General features: G+C 30.9%; 1 protein-coding gene across 2 annotated transcripts; it reads left to right on the plus strand.

The window, feature by feature from the left end:
• Window positions 1-1,857: 1,857 nt before the first annotated feature.
• Window positions 1,858-21,412, plus strand: LOC118181648 (uncharacterized). Of its 2 annotated transcripts, none has more exons than XM_035350822.2 (6): window positions 1,858-2,200; window positions 3,492-3,661; window positions 8,324-8,461; window positions 8,582-8,627; window positions 15,633-15,792; window positions 20,851-21,412. In XM_035350822.2, exons 1-5 carry the CDS (start codon window positions 2,105-2,107, stop codon window positions 15,786-15,788), a joined length of 606 nt encoding a protein of 201 aa, XP_035206713.1. In that variant the 5' UTR covers window positions 1,858-2,104; the 3' UTR covers window positions 15,789-15,792; window positions 20,851-21,412. The 2 variants fall into 2 exon arrangements, with proteins under 2 accessions (XP_035206713.1, XP_035206712.1); XM_035350821.2 differs by having other exon boundaries at window positions 1,860-2,200; window positions 15,633-15,807.
• Window positions 21,413-21,459: the final 47 nt, after the last annotated feature.

A 21,459-nucleotide genomic window follows, 5' to 3' on the forward strand; every position in this document is an offset into this window, starting at 1 on the left:
ACCTAGACTACGCTGCATTTCAAAACTGCATATATTAAAAAAGAAAAAATACAGTAAAGCACAGTTAACACCCGTTTTAATGGGCCGTTAAGAAAAGATAAATAAGAGAGATGTATAAACGACATTTTAACTTAGGATGACTTGTATACCATTGCTTTAAACAGTTTTATAGTTGTGCCCTTTACACAATTTTATCACCCTACATTTAGTTTCTTAAAGTGTTGTTCATATTTTAGTCAGATATTTTATTTTTGAATTTGCAAGAATCAAGTATCATAAGATTAAACAAGGTTTTAAATTTTAAAAAAATACTAAATTTTATGCAAAATTTTAATGGCTTGTTCTTTTTCTTCAGACATTCTGCAAGTACATTAAAAAGCATCCAACTTTTCGAAACATCTTGGTATTTCTAAAAAAAATTAAAACTTTGAATAATATCATCTGTAACCTAAAAAAATAGCTTTTCGTATAATATTAATAAATATTTATTTCGCATCATTGAGGGAAAAAATTTCATATAATGAAATCTCCGCAAAAACGTATTTGCGATTTAAGGTTAAAAATAGCTGTGGCAATTTACTGTAAAAAATCCATAAACCACATTTGGCGTTATTATCGCTCAAAAAAGATGCCAAATTTCAAAACGCGAAAATATGTAAATTCGTGTACATCTTAGAAAATTGTATATAAAAAACTCTAATTTTTTTCAGATATGTTTAGAAATACACCTACTTTAAGATGATGGTAAAAATTTTATAGGTTTTTATAATTCAAAATTTTTTCCGAAAAATTTATAAAAATTATTTAAAAATATAAATTTTAAAAATAAATAAAAAAATGGGTGAATTTTATTTGGAATGAACTTAAATTTCGAAATGAGAAAGGAAGAATCAAAAACGTTTCATAAGAAAGAGATATTAATAAATATATACCAAATTCAATTAACATTGAGGAGCTAAAATTTTGAGATCTTAATGTTTTAGAAACTACTCATGCGATTTTTACAAAACTTGGCAGTTTGGCATAATTTGAGTCGTAGAATCGAAATATGTAAAAAAATTGGTATGTTATTTCAGAAAAAGTTTGATCTTGTGTAAAAATACCTATGTTAGAATAGTACTACTTATAAATCTAATATATATTCTATGTCGCGCTTTCGAGACATGAAAAACGCAATTTGAATTTCGCCAATAGACCCAGTAGAACAGGAGATATAGAACTGTCCTCTCCCCCCCCCCGCAGTGTACTCTGGGATAAGCTATGAGAAAAGATTCAGACGCAATACGACGTTTTTCAGCAAATACAGCGAGCGAATAAGAAAATTTACCGCATTGATGAAATTAATGTTATCGAACTCTTTTTTGGCGAGCAAGTCCTTTAGAATATCACTACGTCCGTAGAATCCATTTCTAAGTCATTATACGAATCTTCTTCACTACCCGATTTTAAACCCAACTCATTACAGCTGGTCACTGAACGCTAAATAAGAAGAATTAGCAGTCCAAAGGAAATCCACAGAATTCACAAGAAAATACACCCATTCCATTCTTCCACTGTGTACCGGACTTAGCCTGCGTGGAGTTGTAGGCTTTTTGCCAGTTGTCATCATCTAGGATAATCCTGAAAATAAATGCATTTTTTTGAGGAAGTCCAGGTGACAAGATATAAATTTAGAAAATACACCACAATCCTAGAATGTTTTTAATATAGTTCTCCTCATACATTGAACATCTAAACTTCTAACTGCGTCAGAGAAATATATTTCTCGACCAATAAAAATCGCTTTTACTTGTTATCGAATGCAAAAGAATCTGATTGGATATTTAAATATGCGGGGAATATTCAATGCTTGTTAGGGAAAAAGGGAAGTTTTATCGGCTGCTTTCATTCATTTACATTTGTCATTAATTTCGTTTTGCTTTTTCCAGTTTCTGAAATTTATTTTCAGTCTGTTCTTGTAAAACTCTATGATTTGCCGGCATGGCGTTCAATTTCCAAGCGCTTCCTGGTTCATACTTTAAATGCGATAGTGTCATGTGCAAAGACAATTGTCGTTGTTGGGTGATGAGGTTGTGATATCGGTGCTAATAAAATTTCTGTGGTGATGGCTCTACATTGTCAACTATTTTTTTCGACAGTTTTGTACTTCATAGTATTTCTCAGCAGTATCGTCGAACTTTCATCTATTCTTTATGCCAAGGTACAAATTCTGGTATTATAATATTACAGAATAATTGTCACTCTCTCTTGTTTCAGCTTATCTTCGGTTGTGGGCGTTTCTCGATCAGTTTTCTTTAAATAACTGTTTGTTTCATGCTATCTACGCAGATTTATTTTCTGATTGCTTATATAATTTCGATCTTTATTATTTATGTATTTAATACATATATATTCATTCATACACATTCGTATATTTTTTTAATTATAAATAATTAATCTGTGTCATATTTTTGCTGTGTCTGTTTAAACGAAAATTTCAGTTAACATTTGACAGAGAATGCATTTCGGGTAAAATATAGATTAAAATTTAGGTTCTAGAACATACACATATATATTCTGGTATACTATTTTATGTATAAATATATATAATTTATAATAAGAAATAGTTAAGTCATAGGCTTTTTAATTTACCTTTAATTACTTTATTTTGAATTTATATATATACATATGTAGTTTTGGGATTATCTCCTAGGAAAAGAAATTATGAAAATTAATAAAAGTAGTGAATATAAATAAAATAGTTTATATTTAACTAATATTAGCAATGGCACAAGAGAATTATTTAAATTAAATTTAACTCTACTATATATATTCTTGATAAAATAGTTTATATGTATACAAATTTTGCACCTCTATCTGCATACACACAAACACACATATATGTAAAATATGTTTTTGAGGCAGAAAATACTTCCTGCCTTTTAATTTAAAAGAATAATTTCATTCCTAAGATATTCTTCTGGAAAGGAAATTAATTTTTTGTGCTTTGATTTAAGATTTTATGCTAGTAAAAATTAGAACTGTAAAAAAATTTTTCATCAGCCATTGTCCTGTAGGTTCTGTACTTGCTACCATTTATTGATACAGAGTAAAATGATACCATTTATTGATCCCTGTATTTAAAGCTGTATGATTATCTGTCATAACTTTTATTTTAAAAGATAAGTGTCAAATAGATTGAATATACTCTGGACTAATTGTTTAAATGGATTGAGTGAGGTTAAAATCTAAATGATTGAAATTTATTTATTTAGTTCTAATTATATGGAAGGTGCATTTATTTATTACTTTAAGAAATGAGGGGGTGAAAAGTCATTGGTATGAAATAAGTTTATTAACTCTTCCAAATATATAACATTTAAAAAAATAAATAAAGGGTTTATATATGGCAGGTAAAAAATCTCTGAAGAATAAAATTTCTTAAAATTTACAGAAAATGAATTTACAGTTTCATCTTTTTTTCATTTTATGTTTATTTATGCATATTTCAGGGATCTCTTTCTTCTTGTTATCTTTATGTGAGAACTACAGATAGTACACCTTCTAATTTCGTGTGTAACGTGAATATATATGCATTTGCTGCTGCAGGTATATATGCTGTCATTATGGCTATTTATCATGGCTATGGAACTGTTGTTGCATCCAGAGAAAACCATATTGGGTAAAATTTTCTTTATGTATAATTTTTGCCTTTGTTTGATGTATTTAATAATTTTATGCATTATATTACAATATAACTAAGGCTTCTAAAGTGACAAGTGCTATAGTTTTATGAAAGGATGTAAAAAACTGCAAAGAAAAGTAATTAATTAATGATTAAAATAAAATGTAAAAAGAAAAACATATTTATGAAGTAAGATAAATTAATGGCAATCAGACAAATTATATATTAAGTTAATATCAACTAAGGGGATTAAATTACTGATGACAACCCATGGTACACCAAGGGTAAAGTGGTTTTTAGCAATGTTCTTCACAAAAGGATGAAATTGCTTCTTTACATTAAGTTTTAACTGATGTAAAGCATTTTTTGCTAGATCGGCTTAACCTATAAATACTCCTCAGGAAATTGATCATGAAAATGTCTCCTTATATTTCTCTTTGCCAAAGGAAAATGCAGTATAAATTCAGTCTAGTATCAATGTCAATTTTACTAGCAGCCAAAAGAAATATTGCATTAGTAAAGAATTTTCAATTAATACAGTGATTCAGTTATGCAACAAAGTACTAGAATATCTTAATGCTTTGGCTGAAATTGTAATTTAGTTCAAAAAATGAAAAGTACTGATGCCAGACTCTTGTAGAATTTAAGCCCGGAATGCAACCACTAAATTTCTGTAAAATGAAGGGAAGCTGTAAGCTATATAGTTAATTAGATAACTATTTTCAGTTTTAATGAATTCATAATATTCATCAGTTATTAAATTGCTAATACAATAAGTGCCGCTTAACCCCGTGATCACATTTGTCCATGACAGTTTTGATAACATTAAAAAGTGCGAAAAATATCCTTCAAAACAGCAATGAATTCTAATTAATTTAATGTAAATATAATTAAATACGGTAATATCTTAAGAGAGTCGACACACTTTGCACTTTTTTCAAAATCTCCAAATTGAAAATAACAAGTCAAAGAATTGCACAAGCTTGGTACCCATGTATACATCGACCTATTTTCATTTCAGTAAACATCAGAGAATTGCACAAACTTGACATTGCACACTCCTTTGACTTTGTCCATGTACACATTGATATGCATTGCCAACCAAAATCATTCGCACCAAGGGTGCAAAGCTTTGCTAGGATCCAACCATTAAATTCGTATAAATAAGTACTTTCATAACAGTTTACTTGAGCAAAGGCACAAGTTCGTTGATGAACTGTTCATAATGCCTTTAATGCAAAAGTGTCTTTATAAGCTATTAATAATGTTTCTCAAAATTATTTGACTGATACTGTATCCCTAATCTTAATAATCGGAGGGCATCTCTCATTGGAAGAGAATTTGCCAATGTACTTGTACTCAACTAACTCAGCAACTCAAGAAAACAAATTCAATGCAGTTTCAATAGCTTGGGAAGAGATAGAATTTACTCTGTCTTTATTACAGCTACAATTATTTGTTACAATATTTTAATAGGTATTTGCATATTATCCCATTCACTGTAAAACTGTCAACAAGCAAAGTAATTCAGTGCCAGTTATGGATAAACATGACATAGCAATGCATTTGTAACATCTGAGCGTTTGTCTGTTGTAATCCCGATTGATTCTTCTTAAGACTCTTTTGTTTTTTGAATAAGGATACAAATTAACTTTTATTGCTGTATTTTTTCTTGCAAAACAAAGTGGAGAAAAGCAAAATTAGTTAATAGGTGTTTTTAAAGAATCTTTTTTTTCATGGTGGAGAGGCTAATTTGCAGGAATTTTCTTGCTTCTGAAAAAAAGAGGGGCCAGTGCCTGATTGCTCTCAGAATCAATAGTTATTGAAAATCTACAGCAAACTGAGCTTGTTGTTTTGCCTAGTTTCAAATGATCGAATCTAAACTCTAACTAAAATTGAAACCAAGTTTTCTGGTGACTTAATCTGTTATTTGGTGGTATTTCTTTATCACTTGGTGATTTTTATAATCAGTTTTGAACTTATCTGGTGACTATTTCAGTTTAAAAAATTTATTCTATAATATTGTGGTCATATTAACCAAATTCTTGAATACAGTGATTGATTTATTTCCCATATTTTTGTATACAAATGGACAGTATTTCAATTTGATTATAATATCTGAATTATAACATTAACCAAGATTACATTAAGTGGCATGTGCTGAATCAATATACTCGTCAGTTATTTTTCTTAACTGTTGGGTGTAATTAATCAGTATGAGAATTTTGGTGCTACATTATTGTTTTTTTATGGCTTTTTGTGCATTTTCTGAACTCCACATTCTAACCACACATACATTAAAATGATAGGTGATCATAAAGTGGTAAACAAGAGAAGTGTGCTAAAGTGAATAAAACAGAAATGTGAGACTTTGTTTCCATAAAGGAGTGCTTAGCACAAAGAAATGCAGTGAATGAGTAAATAGTTCATTATAGTTTTCTTAGCATTTTCAATTACAGTGTTATATCTATGTATTTTATCATTATAGAAAAATTTCCTTCATAAGTATTAAACTTCACGAGTTTTATCATTCATAACTTTTTAATCTTTTATTTGAACAGTATATATTTTTTATTTATTAAAGAATCCAAAAACATATGCTGTTATGATGATATAAAACATTCTAGTCTGATGTACTAAAAGCTGTATTTAACGGTTACTAGGTTAGTTTTCACAGATGGTCCATGAGTACAAATCTGAATATTATTCTGGTTATCTCAACTGTATATTGCTTATATTCATTATACTTTTATAAATACTATATAAAAATAAAACTAAATATTTTCAAGCATTGAAAATTTAGATTTAATAATTATATGATTCACTATATATTTGCATACACTACATTATTTATGCAATATCATTTGTGTTTTTCTTTTGTAAGTTACTATAAAATATTTTTTCTTTCTACATGTTTATTCAGGAGAACTGATTGTTTTTTGGTATTTACCAAATATCTTGTGTCACATTTCCTTATCGATAACTTGTTTGGTCCTAGAAATGAAACATCAGGAATAAACTACAATGCTAACTCAAATTTACTTCTAAAAAATTGTATGTTGTGCAAAGGATAAAATATGAAAAAAAAAAACTATATAATTTATGTTTTTTTTAATTCCATGTTGTTTGTACAAAACAAAAAAACTATGCTGACCAGAACAATAGATTGTCGATCTCATTTTTTGTGAAACAAGTGAGTTTTGTAAGTAGTTGAAAACGGAACTGCAGAATCTTTAATGGAGATAACTAGTGCTAACAACATGGCTGAGAGCTTAATTTTTGTGGATTGTTAAAAAGAACATTCATTGCAGAGTTGCCAACATGCCACCGTCACCAAAAATTCTTGGTGCAAAACCAGTTACCTCTACGAAAATGTGAGGATAGTTGATAAGTATCAATTGTTCTAATTATTGCTGAATAAAATATTAAGTTCATAATTTTTGTAATCAATCAGTTATGCTGACGAATTAAAAGTTCTTAACAGGCTATTTAATGGAATTTGTTGCTTTTTAAAATGTAAGTAGTTCAGACAGAAATCCTAATACTTTTAATCTAAAAGTCTGTTTAATAATGATATTTTATTGGATGATAACTGAAAGCCTAATGACATGAGACATTTTTTAATTTTGTGATTCAAATTTATCTTAGAGTCTGAGATTTAAATGAACAAAATAGCAATTGGGTAATTTTTTTAAACCTGTCAACTTAGATTTAGTATATTAGTTTGAATTTACAGTAAATGGTAGCTAGTTTCATCTTAGCAACTTTAATAAATGCTTCTTTGATAGAATGTGAAAACTGCAAAATGCTACTTTTAAAATTCCATATTTTAATTTTGTGTAATAATACTGAATAAGCACTGATCTTAATTTATAATATTTATAATTTATAATAAGTCAAACGAATAAATATTTACAAATATTTTAAGGTACTTACCTATTATCCCAATGACCATGAAAGTTGACTGGAGATACTGCCAAAGTTGTGACAATCATTTTTGTGAAATTCTTAAGAAACGGTCAGTATTTGACACACTTCATTTCTGTGCTTTCATAAAAAGAAACTTTCATCAATTTTTTAATATTTTGTTAGGCCCTTTGATTTTACTAGAAACTCTGTGTAGAATGCTATGAGTTTAAGCTTCTCACAGGTTCCAATCTTTATTGTTTCATCCACAGGTTCCAATCTTTACTGTTTCGTCAGTTCCAGTTTATTACCAATTCGTCAGCCATATTCAGTTTGACCATATTGTATCCATTAATACACACTTTTTTGGTGCTAGGATCCCATAAGATTGAAAATAATCTACTGCATGCTTTTCTGTAGGAGGCAAGAGCCAAATTTTAATCTTTTTCTTCAAAATGCAAGAGAAAGTACAACAATAAGAGTTAATTTGTATCCTCATTTAAAACTGTGATAATGACAGTGTAAATTCTATCCCTCCCCAAGCTGCGGAAACTGCACTGAATTTGTTTTGAGTCGTATTAGCTGAGTACAAGTTATATTCTATTGCTAGAAAGTCACCTGCTCATCTGGAAATAACAATTTTTCATTTTGTGTGGTTTCAAATCTTTTTTTTTATCTGCAGTTTTGCAAATTCTTTACCATCTTCATATATTTTATATTTTTGCAAGATTTCATGATTTTCATTTAATCTAGGCGTACAATGTGGGTGATGCCTTGGCTTCTACTAAATTCCTTTACTTCAATACTGATGTTTATTTTTGCTTGTGTGTATTCTGTTGGTCTCTACATTACTTGTTCAGGTTCCTCTTCAATTTTTTACAAGACTGAAAGGTATATTATTCATTTCTATTATTCTGTGATTTTTTTTAAGTATGAAAGATCTATGTGAAATTATATGAATTTGATTTCCTAAAAATTGTGTTCTCTAATAATTTTGTTAATTCAATTTAGTTGCACTTTGAAATCCAATACTTACAGATTAATGTCAGTTGCTCAAGTAAGTGCAATATTTCATTCTAAAACCAGTAAAAATTTTAATTTGTTTGTTGTAAATTATCTTTCATATAAAATTAAACTTCATTTAGAATTGTATACATATAGGAATTGTATACATATAGGTTTGCGGAGAAAGTTGTTTTAGAGAATTATGAACCATTTCTGCAGATATTATAAAATGCCTTTAAGTATACTTTTCATTAGTTATTAAATTTATGTATTTTTTACAGGTAAAAACGTATTCACAATTTAATTTTTTACAATAAAAGGATATAAAAATACAAAGTAAACTGTAAGACCTTGGTATTTTAAAATATATGCATATTAAAATTTTCAGGTACCAAATATAGGTATTTTATTTAACGCTGTAGGATCTAGTCTTTTTAGCTATCATCAAATGTGGCAAAATCTACCTAAGTGTTAATCCTTGCAAATTCTTGAAGAGGTTTGAAGATGAGCACAACCAGGAGGAGAGTGTAAAATACACGTACATTCTTACAAACACTGACCACTTGTGGTAAGAATTTAAAAGATACATAATACTTAATTTAAAGGTAGGAATAGTAGAAGATTGCACAATTCGGTTTAAATCTAACAGGTTAACTCGGAACCAACACTGGCAGAATAGTAATTAGACAGCAAGGATTCATAGCTGGATATTTAAGGTTAACAGCTGGAAGAATTAGCTACATATGCTCACAAATTTCAATTCAAATTCACTTTAAAGCTAACAGATCGACTTGGAACTTATACCGGCAGAACAGCAATTTGGCAACAAGAATGCATAGCTTATATACTGACTCCCAATAAGTATTTGGACACCTGCGATAGAAAAGAAAAACTAACTTTATTCACAATCAATAGTTGGTAGAGCCTCCACGAGAGTTAATTACAGCGTGGACCCTCTGGGGCATACTTTCCACAAGTATTTGTCTGACAGCTAGTGGTATTTTCTTCCACTTGGCTTGGAGAAGACATGGAAGTTCCTTCACCGATTTTGCACTGGTAGTGCACCCCTGAATTCAGGAATGCAATTCGTCCCAGAGGTTCTCGGGTTCAGGTCTGGACTCTGGGCAGGCCAGTCCATTTGATGAACTCCATTGGCACCATACCAAGCCTTGGTTAAGGTCGAAACATGACAACTGGCATTGTCGTCCTGAAAGTAACAGGGGTCCAACCCATAAAACTGCTACAACGTAGGAAGCACATTGTCATCCAAAATAGGGCAGTAGGCATCAGAGTTGAGCTTACCATGAATGGGGACCAAGGGTCCCAGCCCATACCAGGAGAAACACCCCCAGACCATAATTCCACCTCCGCCGAACTTGACTGTTGGCACAATGCATTCTGGCAGGAGACGTTCTCCAGGTAGACGCCAGACCCTGCAATCCGAACGGTAAAGGGTGAACCTTGATTCGTCACTCCAAAGAACCCGTTTTCACTGATCTACGGTCCAGTTTCGATGTGCTTTGCACCACATTAACCGAGCAGCGCGGTTGGACTTTGTGATCAAAGGCTTATGGGCAGCAGCACGACCACGAAAACCAAGCAGATGTGCTTCCTTACGAATGGTATTCATTGAAACAATACTCCCGGATGCCTGTTGAAACTCCTCACGGATGAGAGCCATCGGTTTGGTGCGGTTCTTCCGACAGCACTCTTCGGTCTCTATCTCCCAGTTTCGTTGGTCTGCCGACTCGGGACACATTCCGACAATCGCCGCTCACCTTCCACTTCTTAATCACATAATCCACTGTCGATTTGGGTACTTCAGATCACTAGATAGGTCCCTTAAGGATATGTCCCTCAAGACCACATTTGTGATACCCGATAATTATACCTTTCTTGAAATCAGAGAGCTCCGAACTGCGAGGCATCTTGCACGCGACTAAAGCTGATGCTGTTTCCTACACGATATATACCGGCGGAGTCCGTGACATATCTTAGGACCACAGATATCGTCATTTGCATAGGTGTCCAAATACTTATTGGTAGTCAGTGTATTTAAGGTTAACATCTGAAAGAATTAGTAGCATGCACTCACAACAGCAAAATCATGGCCTGTTAAACTGTTGCTTAAATATTCTTATTCATCCTAATTCATTTACATCCTGGCGAGGAAATGCAAGAGGTATAACATAAAACAGAAAAGGTTCACAAATTACAATAACTGTAGTAAAAATAAATGAAGGCCTGCAATACTTTTAAAGGGATTTATAATTAATTAATCAGTAACTATGCAGTTTGTAATAAATTAGGTTTAAAATGTTGTTTCATCAATAATTTTTCTGCATTTTTGAAAACTTAAAGCAATGTCGTTGAATTACAATTTCTCTCGAGAGTATTTTAGGGACACAAATGAACTTTAAAAATAGGCAAAATGGAACATAATCATAGTTGACATCAATTTTTAGTTTTATTTAAAACTTGACTAGGTTGACTTTTGTCTTTAAAATATTTTTTCAGCTTTCTGAGCCTGCAAGTGGATTTTTTAAATTTAATATGAATAACCATTTTTTGCAAATTATTTATTTTTAATACCACTACTTTTATTATTTATTTATATTTTTATTTCATATATTTACTTTAAGGAAATCAAAATGATGTTAGTAATCTTAACATCTTATTTCCAGGCTTCTGTGGATTTCCCAAGAAATTGCAAATGTTATCCCTGGATCTATATAAATTTATAAAAAATATTGACCATTTATGCATAATTAAAAATTAGATTCTGTAACAAACAAAAAAGACTATATTCTTTTGCAATTAAAATATATTTATGGGCAAATAATACAAAATTAAAAATGCTTTAAAGAAAAGCTCTTTTTAAATAAAATGTGAGTCCTCCTCTTCAAAAAAAATTTTCATGCATTTTGGTAATAATCATTTTAGCAATGATGTTCTTATTTTCAAGATTAGTTTTCAGTTTTATAATAAATAACTTGGTTGGAAAAAAAACTGCCTCTGTCTAAAGTGAAATGGCCAGCGGCCGAGCGGTAAAGTCGCTGAATACTGGTAGTTCGGTCCGAGGTTCGAATCCCGCGAACGGGCTGGCTGCATGGGTGTTTTCGTGGTTTTCCCCATGTGTAACGTGTATACGAGCCAGTTTCCCTTAGAAAGTCCTCCACGAAGGCATCCCTCCCCCTAGGCAGATAGCCCTCGAGGCTTTGCCATAATCACACACACACACTAAAGTGAAATGGTTTGTAAAGGATATGCTACGTGAAAACCATTAGAAGCTCCATGACTAGTGATCTTTAGTAATTGAAGGTTTTCAGGGGAAAGGTTTTTCAGAACCTTGCTTAAAGATTCTTTCAGAATGCGAGCAAATGTAGAAAACTATTCAGACATTTGACTGAATTGTTGTTTGTCTTTCAATGCCATTGGATGCAGGAATTGCACTGTGTTTGATCATGTTCATTTACTGATTGTAATGAGAGATAATAAATTAAACTTCAGCATCATTGAAAAACCTAATCAATACCTTCTTTAAAAATTCAACCAGCAGTCCTTTATTTGGTTGGGTTCAAAAATGAGTTAATGCAATTTCTGCCATTATTTTTCCCTTAAAAAGTAATAAGCAGTATTAAAAATCAATGAGCAAAAGAGTAATCGAATTGAATAGAAGAAAATTGTTAATGAGAGTAGAAAAATAATGGCAATTAAGTAGTAAAGAGGAGTTTCAGAGCAATTATTTCCATAGCCTTGTTTGTTCATAGAAATGGGTAGAGCAACTGCACAAAGACTGTTTATACATTCTTATTCGAGAATTTATAGCAAATTTCCTATGGGGGGGAATGCTCATGAAATCCCAGGAAAGGAAACCTTATTTATCACTAACCGTAGTGCTAGCAGGGTTCGTAGCGGTCCTTATAAGTGCTTATAAGTCCTTATATTTGAAAATAAAATATAAAGGCCCTTATAGGTGCTTACTTTTTCTTTAAAGTCCTTGTTTTTTTGTTTTTAGTGCTTATTTTTTTGCTTTTAGTGCTTTTTTTTTTTTTTTTTTTTTTAATGAACGCGCTATTTTTTCCCGTACCAAAGCCGAAACTAAATAAACAACTTTTCTTCCTAATAATGGAATGTCAGATGGTGAGTCATACTCCCGGATATAGCTTTTCCCCCTTTCTATGCATCAAAGCTGTATATATTTGAAACAGCTTTGCTATGCATTAACGTAAAATTTGGTGTGCACAAAGAGTGCAGACAGGTGCCCGTCGTTCTTATTGGTCAAAGAATTGCGAAAGCAGTAGAAAATTCGGCTACATTCGGCATTCTTTTCCTTCCACCCAAATACTACACACGTTTGAATTTCTATCAAGATCTTAAAAATTTGCATTCTCGTTCTGCTTGGTCAGTTCATATTCATGTTTATTATGATCGTTATGCTTATATTAGGAGCATATGTATGAATGTTTATAATAACATAGTTGCAGTAACTTCTGAAGTATAGTAAACTTCCAAAAATGGTTGTGTTTTAACACAGATTAGCTTTCTAAGGAATAATATTCGGAATGGCTTAAATAAAGGGAAAGTAATCGAACATTCAAAATAATTTCATTTTTTTGGCCAATATATTATACAGTACGAAGGTTGGGAGGTCTCCCCTTTCTCCGCAAAATCTTGAATATTGAAACTGTTACAGTTCACTGCAAAACAAGCAACGGACTTTTTTTTTTTTTTTTTTTTTTTTTTTTTTTTTTTTTTTTGGTTACTTTCCAATCTGGATTGAATAGGACTAATCTGCGGTCTACCAACCCAAGCGAAGAATGATTCTATTCCGGAAATTTAACGCCGTCTGTTGAAAATTAGAATGAAAAACACCCCAGTTATTTAGTTCTTTATTCTCCCAATACTGGCAGTTGTTGATTCCGATTGCGTAATATCACGTAGGGAAGAATTACGGCGCGCGTATTGCGCAATAACGTTTGGGATATTTTGCAGAGATAAGGAATTTTGATGTTCAATCCGAGATTTGTTTATGAACACCTACTAACTGAAAGCGTTTTACTGTGCTTGCTAAGCAGAATATTTTTTAGTTCCGTTGGTTTATTTTTATATGATGCACATATTGAAATGTCAAAAGCATTTATTAGCAGAAAAATCTAAAGAGCGGCTACAGTCTCCCCCCCACCCGCCTCCGCTCCTTCAAGTTTCGCTCGACTGTCAGAATATTCGCCAATTCCAAGTATGCGGGTTAGTTAAGCTTTTACTGTTAAAGATTGCTGCATGAAGCAAATTTCTGATTTCAGAAATGTTTCTCTTTTTAACTTAAATTACTTTGCTTGCAATTTCTGTTAAGAGAAAACTGATATACAATGAAAATTTAGAAAATGTTCAGAATTTAGATTTAAATTATTTAAATATCAATATGAGTGGAAAAATAAATTGTATTTATTATTAGGTTCCAAATGAATACAATAAATATGCCTTATTATTATTTATTTTCTCTATTTTGAACTGAAATTTCATCATTAAATCTTGTAATATAGTTTAGTTCTTCATAGTTTTTTTTTCTGTCATTGTAAACTAGTTCTGTAAATTGAACAATTATTTAAAATTAAAAAAAAAAAAAAAAGTAGTTATTTTCCATTCCTTATTCTCTCTTAATAAGTACTTCATTTCTGATATTTTAAATTACAATTCTAATTTTTAAGGTTATGCTATGTTAATTTTAAGGTGTATGATGTAATTAGACAGGTGCTTATTTTTTTCTTAAAATGTGCTTGAAAAGGGCTTATAGGTGCTTATTTTTTTAACTAAAATGTGGCTATGAACCCTGGCTAGGTAGTTAAGGCATAAGCAAATATGTATTTAAATGTTTTTGAAGATTGTTTTCAAATCTTTTTTCTTGTAAATTAATTTTATGTGACCTCCATCCCCCCCAAAAAGGGGGTGCAAATGAAGAATATAGTATATGTACAGATATTTGTTTTCCTCCTAAATCCAAAGCTTTTTGATATTGTGTGCAATGTTATGAATTAAGAGTGCATTAGTACTCTTTTCCAGATTTGGCCAAAGCATTAACAAATCTACTATTTGCTGAGTAATATACTGTTTGCAGGCTTTCTCGTTTATCAGTAGCCTGTATTAGCATTTGTTATAAGGTTTATTTGATAGTGAAAATATTTTATATGACAGAACAAAATTTCTGTTAATCTAAATCATGCAATCGTAATACAGCATCAGTAATGATACTGGGGGGGGGGGTATTTTGTGAACTGGTTCTAAATGTATGGCATGGTTTTTTTAAATTTTGAGCTATGCAGTTCTGATAATTATATTAAGCTCATAAGTGTTAATTGAAATGCATTTTATTCTGTGCATTAGTAAATTTAATACCTTTCTGATTATCTGCACCCCTGATTTTCATCTTTTGATAAAATTGCCTGTTTTGGCATATTTTGAAAAATAAGAATGGCAATGAAGCATATCACATGCATGTTTGAGTACATATGAATTGGTACACTCTAATCGTCATTTCACTAAACAGTAGTCATCGGCTGTGAAAATGTAAATATTGACTGAATAAATTTTCCCTGTAAAATTTCTTGTGCTTTGTATTATTATTTATGATGATGATGTAATAAAATGCTTAGTATTATTATTTATGATGATGATGGAATAAAATGCTTAGTATTATTATTTATGAATAGAACTGTACATGAGTTATAAAGATAGCCAAGCAAATGGTTTTTGCCAGTGAGCTGGCGACTTTTTGTGGGGGTGCAGTTAATCAGAAAGTACCATAATTTTTTATAACTTTCTTCATGGTATTTGGAAATCAGCTTTAATTATTGCTACTTTTTTTCTTTTTTTTTTTATACTCTCAATATCTTTGAGCCCATTTACAAAAATCTGGTGTTGCCAAGTTACTTAGTAGGAAAGTCTTTTCCCAAATTAAGATTTTTTTAGTATAAAAATTGTAAAATTTTGTTCATTTCTATAATTTATAATGTAGAAATGTGATACTTTTTTCTGTCTCTCATGTCATTTTATTTTACAGATAGGTGCATGGCTGAGCGTCCTGTTTTGGCTTGGTCTTGTTATTCTAGAAGGTGTGAGATTGATGCGAAATCGCCGTGCTCTGTCCCGTGAAGTTTATGTTGAACCAAATGCATCAGATCTTGTTAGGATAGGAGAAGTAGCACCGACTGCGTGATTCAGTAATTGTATTTAAAGTAAATAACTGAAATATTGATTATTGCCTGTTTTATTAAACAGAATCCTGCAAATGTCTAAAATCATACAATGATTATTTAATTTGTTTCAGCGTGATGAATAATATACAAATGAATCTGTGTATTTTTCTTAAATTTTTGTCCTGTTGCTTACGTTTTGTGTATTGCTAAATATCTGTTGTTAATGCATATTAGTATCTTATTTAAGATTTCTGTTATCAAATATTGTCATTATTTTCCCCTGTTCACATGCATAAAATGTAAGGTGAATATTTTTTCAAGTTTTATCAAAGACAAGAGCATTAGAAATTTTTTGAATAGATGTTCTTATTAAGATCAAAAGTTTATCAAAGCAACAGGATAGTTTGTGATCAACTTTAAATTATGAAGAGCCTTCTAGGCAAATTAAGTTCATTGTAAAAGGAAACTACTTAGTATATACAGGTAATTGCAATTCCTGTAAGTTTTGGATTGTAGGATTCAGTTGTCTGTAAAAATGCTGGTTATTGTATATCTTAGTATATGTATTGATTTATCTCATTAGTTAAATAACTAATATAACTACTGCATTACCGTTTGGGTTGTCTTAAGTGAAAAACCATGCAAAATGAAAGTTTATGTTCTAGCCAGGGTTTTTATTCTAATCTAGTCAGGGTCAGTAGGGTATTCAGTGACTACTTTCAAGTTCTAAATAATGCATTTTGAATAAGAACTTTATTTTCACTTCCTTTATGTATTACAAGCTATTTAAAAAAATAAAGCAACAAAATTGTATTGAATTTGAAATTTTGTTAAAAACCATTTATTAATTTATGTGTGCAAGACCTTTTAGCCATCTTTAGTCTGCATTTAAAAAATTTATTAGCTTGAAACAGGCGAGACACAGTCTGAACATGGCTTTGAGATGATCAAAAGACACATAAAATGTATCTTGTGAGGTTTGTTTAGCAAATATGTTTTCTTTTTAATATACTTGAAGAGCAAAATTATATTTGAAATAACTTTATCACATGAATTTTAATTTTTCTCCATTTTAGATAAACAAAAGGATTTTGTGGATGTTTAATTTGGTACTTATTTAAGTAATTTGCTTTTAATGACAGATTGACAAGCCTTTCTTGTGATGTGCTGTTTAAGACTTAGTTTCAAAACTGATCATTCAAGTCTACAACATTCTTAATAAAATAAGTATTTCATAGAAAGTTAAATTTAAATAAAGCTATAGAAAAATTTTCAATATTTAAATTTTTGTACCTATTTTTATTAACATTTAGCATTTCATAGAAGATTTCATTATCGTTAATATCTCTTTCCCCCACCCCCCATGATTCTTCAAAATGTTTACTGAATATTGTAAGTTTTTTTGGGGGGAAGATGTCATTATTATTTTCTAGCAATAGAAAGTAACATTATGTTCATGCGTATACTTTTTTTTGGCCAAGCATTCATTTAATGATGTTCATGGTGAAACCCAAAATATATAGAACACGTATATAATTATAATTTGTCTTCAAGCATTTATGTTCGTTTTTCATGTTTGTAGGAACTGTTTTAACTTCATTTAATTTTTTTTGTGTATTTGAGTTTTAATTATCTATATCTTTATTAAGTTAATGCGTTGTCTGAAGCACATTCTTGTAATTTGAAAATATTTTTATACCTTTCAGTTGATTCTAAAACAAATTTAGTATTCATACTTATTGTTTTAAAACTGTTTACCAAAAAGGATTAAGAGCATCATGCTCAGTTATCAAGAATAAATAAATCTGAAACCTCTGGTGTAGTTCAGGAGTTTTATATTTCATGGTATGCTTTAAAGATGTCCATCAGTTGATAAAACCATTGAATATTGATAGGTCAATTAATAAGATCATCGAATCTTGTTTCAAATCCTGGCAAACAGGCTAGGCAGTCATTTATATAGTTTTAAGTTTCCCCTTATTAATGTTGTAAAGTTCAAATTACTTCTGTTTTCCCATTTGGTGTCTGATGACTAAATAATGTTAAATTGCTTATAATCTGCAAAATAATGGTTCATGGTTTTAATAAAGAGGAAAAAAATGCAAACCTAATTATATTTTTACATGATTTACATTCCTGAAGAATATGTGCAAAAAGATATTATGCACATATTGGAAGAAAAGAAGATTAATTCCCAGTCTAGGGGGGGGGGGAATCTGAAAATATTAATTTTGTTTATTTTATTTCTATATGCAATAATAATTAATGAAATTGTATTAAAGTAAGTTTGCATTCAAAATGAAAAAAGTTCTTTGTGAATTCCTCCTTTCCCTAAAAGATATGTTTTATTCATATAACTAGACTTTACTCATTTTCTGACAATATTCCGAGCATAAATTTCAGTGGCGTAGCTAGGATTCCACTGCCCAGGGACAACTGAAGAATTTGTGCCCCTGTCTGTGTGCCAAGAATGGAAAACATTTTATTAAAAAATTTCGTAGCATCAATTTGGCGCCTCCTGGATGCTGCGCCCGGGGACAGATGTTCCCCCTTGCCCCACCCTAGCTACGCCACTGATAAATTTGCATCTGGCTGGAGTATCATTGCTGTCACCAAAAATTTTATGAATATTGTCTTTTTTCTGTATTCATGAAATGCTTTGTGTTCTCTTGAGCAAATCAGCATGAGTCTTCTCTGGTGGTGACGTTTCACTAGTTTTATGAACGAATTCAGTTATTAATAAGGTTCGAATCCCGCGAACGGGCTGGCTGCATGGGCGTTTTCGTGGTTTTCCCCATGTGTAACGTGTATACGAGCCAGTTTCCCTTAGAAAGTCCTCCACGAAGGCATCCCTCCTTTTAGGCAGATAGCCCTCGTGTGCTGTGCCATAATTTAATAACTCATTAACCCAGTTATTAATAAGTCTTTGAGTTTTTGTTTAGGTCACTATATAATTAATTCTCTTGAAGATGCTATCAACAACTTTGATTCATGTTGAAATTTTCCAGCGAGTTCTTCATTAGGATCATGTTTGACAAAATGACTACCCACTTTTCTGGCCAGATCGAGACAATCTTTTATTTAATCTGCATTTAGAACAGGATCATTTTCTGCATTATCGTGATGTTCTGTGGGATGAGGACAACCTCTAATATTTCATCTTCACTGGGGCTTTGTTATCAACATCTACAAATGGTAGATCATTGAATCTTTCTCCGTCAGTTGTGTGTGCTATTATAATGATGCTGGGAAATCTATTCATATTAAGGATGATGGAATCTTTGCTTTTTACACATCGCAGATTCTTAGAAAATTCTAAGAAATTTATTTGAACCACTTGTCATTTTGATCTAACACATGTGCAAAAAAAAGAATGAAATAGTTATTTTGAATTCATGCAAAAAAGGTTTATGTAAAAGCAAAATTAAATGCACTTCTTGCACAGTTTGCAGAAAACTGGTAATGTCTCCTTTGACTGCACTATTTATTATTATATTATTATTATTAGGAGCAGGAGCAGCAATTTATTTGAATAAAATAAAATTTGGGACACAATATTTATGTATTGCACTTTTATTATATAATTTAAGGGTATTTATATAATATTACAAATCTTGCAGAAATTTTCCTTTCATTAAATGTCATTAGCTTGCACATAATAAATGTGTGTACATATTTTGGCATTGTCTTTCAATTGAAAAATTGATACATAAATGAAAAATTACAAGTTTTGAAATTCTTCAATGTTTGGGGATTGAAATTTTTCTATTACCAAATTTAGCCCATCAGCGGCCGAGCGGTAAAATCGCTGAACACTGGTAGTTCGGTCCAAGGTTCGAATCCCGCGAACGGGCTGGCTGCATGGGCGTTTTTGTGGTGTTCCCCATGTGTAAAGTGTATATGAGCCCGTTTCCCTTAGAAAGTCCTCCACGAAGGCATCTCTCCCCTTAGGCAGATAGCCCTAGTGTGCGTTGCCGTATTCTCAATACACCACCACCAACACCTATTACAAAATTTAATGCTCTACATGTTCACTAACATAAACTGCAAAGATTTTACATTAATTCATTTTTCAGTTATAGCTCAGTTTCAAGATGGGATGGTGCTGCAAGGTGTGACTTTTCAAAAGCAATAGATCAAATCTTAGGGTGGTTCAGTGCAGTGCAGTGCAGCATAGCATGGTGATCAAAATTCAGAACTTTTTATAATTGATTGTTTAGTACACTTGAAAGCCTGCCCAAATAAGACTTAGTTTCATTGTGAAAATTGTTGGCATTTTAAAAATCTTAATGGTTATTTCTTTCATATTTTACATGAAATATTTAAATACCAGCTGTGGGCATTGATCGCTGATTTACAACTAACTGCATATAATTTATGCATGCCAAGAAACAGGGGAAAACTTAGAAGAAAAAAGATCCCACTATAGCAAAGGGAGTGGAAGTTTCTTTAAAAATATCTGATGGCTCACTATGTCTGATCCAGTAAAGGGCAAAATGAACTAACACACAAAATAATGTAAAAGTTGCTTGATGAATCGCAATAAAATACTGATTAGTGTTGTCACATCTACCAAAAGAAATGAATAAGTCTAGTTTTTAAAAAATATTGTGTTATTTAGAATTATTTCATGCAAGTACTAAATTTCTTTCATTAATTTTCAGTTTCACCATGTGTTAGTAATTTTATGCAGTAAATCACTTAATGTAAAAGTAATGGCTTAAACCCTGTAAATTTTGTGCGTCTTTAGCAGGTATCAGTAAAATTTCATAAAAATGCATCTTATTGATCTCATGGAAATGAACTTTGATGGGAAAGTGTTTTAAGGTAATTTTTTTCTGTAACTAAATGTGTTAATTTTGGGGAAAAAATCTAATTGTGAAATATTTATAAAGTGCACAAAATATTAGACATGCCTTTTTTCCTGCTATCATGTTTATATTAAAATGCTGCATGTAAATTTAAGAAAATGTATGTGTGTATCTATACACATGTTCATATATGTGTATACATGCACACTCAAGTGGTAGTTTTTAATTTTTAATATTTGTAGACTAATTTTGGTTTATTTTGAATTTTCAGTTTGCGATACATATTTGCATCTTCTACATTACCGAACACTTCTCGCCCAGGTATCTTAATTTGCTGGATGTGCTTTAATTATAAGATGTTGGCTCATCAAAAAAAGATTTTATAGATTTTACTTTTTAAAATTTGTTAAAATCTTTGTCCATTTTTAATATTTCTTATTGCTTTTATGCAGTTGAGCTTATGATTTTGTACCTCAGAAAAATAATTTGCTCTTTGATAATTTCTTTTTGTAAACGAGCATTAAAGACTATTGAAATAAAATTTTTTAAAGGTCAGAATATAAATGTCAGGATTATAGAAAATTAAATTTTTAAGATAAAATAATTTATTCCTTCTCATTAATACTTTGTGATAACTTGGAGAACCAATTACATTCTTCCAGGAAATACATTGATTTCTTTGTGTAATAATGTATTTACCCTCTATTTTAATCAAAGGTCATGTTGTGCATCTTCATTATTCTTTAGTGGAACACTAAGTCTGTTTTAAGTTGTATAATATATTATTTATAACATAAAAATTGTTATATTTTAATAAAATTTTTCTGAAAGGAGTTTTGCATATTGAATCCATATATATATTTATGAATTGTAGGCGAAG

Source organism: Stegodyphus dumicola, chromosome X1 (genome assembly GCF_044657685.1).
Source record: "Stegodyphus dumicola isolate Sdum_Otavi_A_Nest chromosome X1, ASM4465768v1".
Lineage (NCBI taxonomy): Eukaryota > Metazoa > Arthropoda > Arachnida > Araneae > Eresidae > Stegodyphus > Stegodyphus dumicola.